Source organism: Palaemon carinicauda, chromosome 19 (assembly GCF_036898095.1).
Source record: "Palaemon carinicauda isolate YSFRI2023 chromosome 19, ASM3689809v2, whole genome shotgun sequence".
Classification (NCBI taxonomy): Eukaryota; Metazoa; Arthropoda; class Malacostraca; order Decapoda; family Palaemonidae; genus Palaemon; species Palaemon carinicauda.
Genome location: NC_090743.1, coordinates 20,647,479 through 20,649,978, shown reverse-complemented (window position 1 = coordinate 20,649,978; position 2,500 = coordinate 20,647,479). Strand labels below are relative to the sequence as shown.

General features: G+C 36.0%; 2 protein-coding genes across 3 annotated transcripts in view; one reads left to right on the top strand and one right to left on the bottom strand.

The window, feature by feature from the left end:
* LOC137658165 (uncharacterized) overlaps positions 1-2,069 on the top strand; it is a 6,648-nt gene extending 4,579 nt beyond the window's left edge. The window contains exons 7-9 of the mRNA XM_068392844.1: positions 276-384; positions 908-1,016; positions 1,586-2,069. Of these exons, the coding sequence (XP_068248945.1) occupies positions 276-384; positions 908-1,016; positions 1,586-1,802 (435 nt within the window). The 3' untranslated portion in view covers positions 1,803-2,069. The remainder of the gene's footprint in view (positions 1-275; positions 385-907; positions 1,017-1,585) is intronic.
* Positions 1-2,500, bottom strand: part of LOC137658506 (uncharacterized) — a 329,004-nt gene that overhangs the window by 216,774 nt on the left and 109,730 nt on the right. The window lies entirely within an intron of this gene.

The following is a 2,500-nucleotide window of genomic DNA, read 5'->3' as shown; positions in this document are numbered from 1 at the left end:
TTGTTCAATAATCACATACTTTATAGCTTTAACAATCCTATTGAATTTTAAAAGGAATATTCTACACAGCAAAATGATCCCATATCAGTTAAAAATATGTAATCTATTTTGATGTAATGAAGCTTTAACTGAGTATTTTTTGAGATTTCATAGCGAATTAAGCTGTCCACAGTTGGACATGCACCCGGGAGAAGGTCCTTTAACAGCACTATGTCTTTAAGATCGTAATTAATTTAATTTTACTTAAGAAATCCTGATGTTTTTTCTCCCAACAGATGAGATGGATAGAGTCACAATATTATTGCAGGGAATTTAAAGGCGAACTTTTGACATTGAACAACGTCAGTCACTTTGCAGACATAGTAAAACACCTGCAGAAATACGGTGAGGCCCGTAATTAAGCTACAAATTTTCCTCAACTCTTCTTCCTCTTCTCTTTATGATTAACATCGAAATTACTTCGAGAATAGAACCCTCATTTTTTGTCACTAATCCCTTTGTCCAGGATGGTTCAAAGTTAGTTATTTTAGATTTCTTAGCAATTCATACAAAAAGATTGTACGCTAGAGATTCTTTATTCCAATGAAGGAGTCGGATAAACTCAACGCATAATTCAACTAGATTTACATTCCATAGCCTTACGTTATCAATATACAGCTAAAGAAAGCTTCTGAATATATTAAGAGAATTAGCTGATGTTGTAAGTTGAAGAAAATATACACTCTAATTATCGTGAATAGTCATCTGTTGCTGATCCTTAGTGATGCCTTCCTCAATAGTAGCTATGCTCAATTTGCAAGTAGCCATAAATAGAAAAAGGTGGCAAATCATTGCCATAACTGTTCATCATAAAGCCTAAATTTTCTGACATTCTTTATGAAAACTTGATTGTCTATTTCTGTTCCAGAGCTCCCTTCTGATTTCTGGATTGGAGGTTCAAACGAGAATGCCACTCTTGGATGGGCATGGCTGGATGGCTCCCCTATGGAGATGGGATCTCCCTTCTGGGCGACGAGGTAAGATGATTAATAAAGACTTTCTTTCATCTTGCTTTCCAAACTCTTAGATTTCCCTTTGGTAGCGAACGACACAATTAATATAAAAAATCTAAGCTAGATAACACTTTTTGTTAAGAAACTATACTAAAACAAATCTGAAATAAATTTACCTCGATGGCAATCTTTTGTTTAAAATTCAATTTTACACGACTTTTACCACAGAGGGTAGATGAAATATATTTTCGTTAATTCATTTGACAAATAAAATTCCTAATACAGATATCTTTTTTTTTATCATGCATTTTGTTTCTTATACAGGCACAATCTTTTCTATATAGGCAGAGTCTTCAATGGGTAATTTTTCTCAACCTAGGGAGATTTAACGAGCAATGTCTGCATGCATTGGCAATTCCAAAACAAGCTACTTTCCTCCACATTCAGCCTGCAATTGTGTTACTTTTCAATATAGGTCATCTGAAGGCTCTATCATTCCACTAAATAAGCAGAGCCCATTGTGTTTCTTTTCTCATCATTGGTACCCCTTTGCAATAAAGCAATTTTCAAGTCGAGCCAATTTCTGTTAACAGGTACAGCGCCGACTGCGTCCAGCGAAATGTCACAGTGGCCAAGTCAGAGACCAAATGCTACCATTTCTATCAAGCCCCCGAGGTGGTGCCACAAAGCAAGTGTGCCAGCCTCTCCTTTGAACATGCTTACTACATAACTGACGAAGACTGCCAGGTACACAAGAGCCCTATCTGTGTGTACAAGGGTTCCGATTTCCCTAATGGTTCCACGTTCTAAAAGACATCCCTGGTTTCCTTAATTGCACCAATGGATTCAAGGGCATGTCCTACTATATGTTCCAAGGCTATGTCTGAGGATCATAAGGACACGCTCTCAGATTCTAAAGATGTTTTTTAGGTTTGAAAGAAACATCCTAGGAACCTTCAGGCTCATTTTCAAGTCCTGAGGAAACATCCTTCGGTTACAAAGGGACTCGTCCTCGGGTACTGCAAGCTAGATACTACAATTTGTTACTTGGCAATCTAGTTGATGGATGCTCCAGCTAAATAAAAGTCTCCAAATTTGCATGTTTTTAATAACCTTAGCTGAGGTTACTAAAATCCAGATAAAAAAAATTAAATTATTTAGCTAGTGTTATTTTCATCATTACCATTATCATCTAAGTAAAGCTTAAATTGGCAATATCTAGCATAGCCAAAATTAGCAAAGTGGCATATACCTATGTGAAAAAAGCCCAAAGTACACAGTAATTAAATACATGACAAAATTGGAAAACTGCGACCTAGGTGACACACAATGTAGATGATTATATAGTCAAAGAAACATTAAAAGAAATCTGAATGTTTACCCAAAAGAGAGAGAGAAAAAAAAAAGCAGTCAATTTACGTTTTCACTGTCGATTTCTATACTTCCATAAGTATGGAGATGCAAGTTAGGTGGACCAATCTGTAGATTTCAATGAAAAATCCATCAAC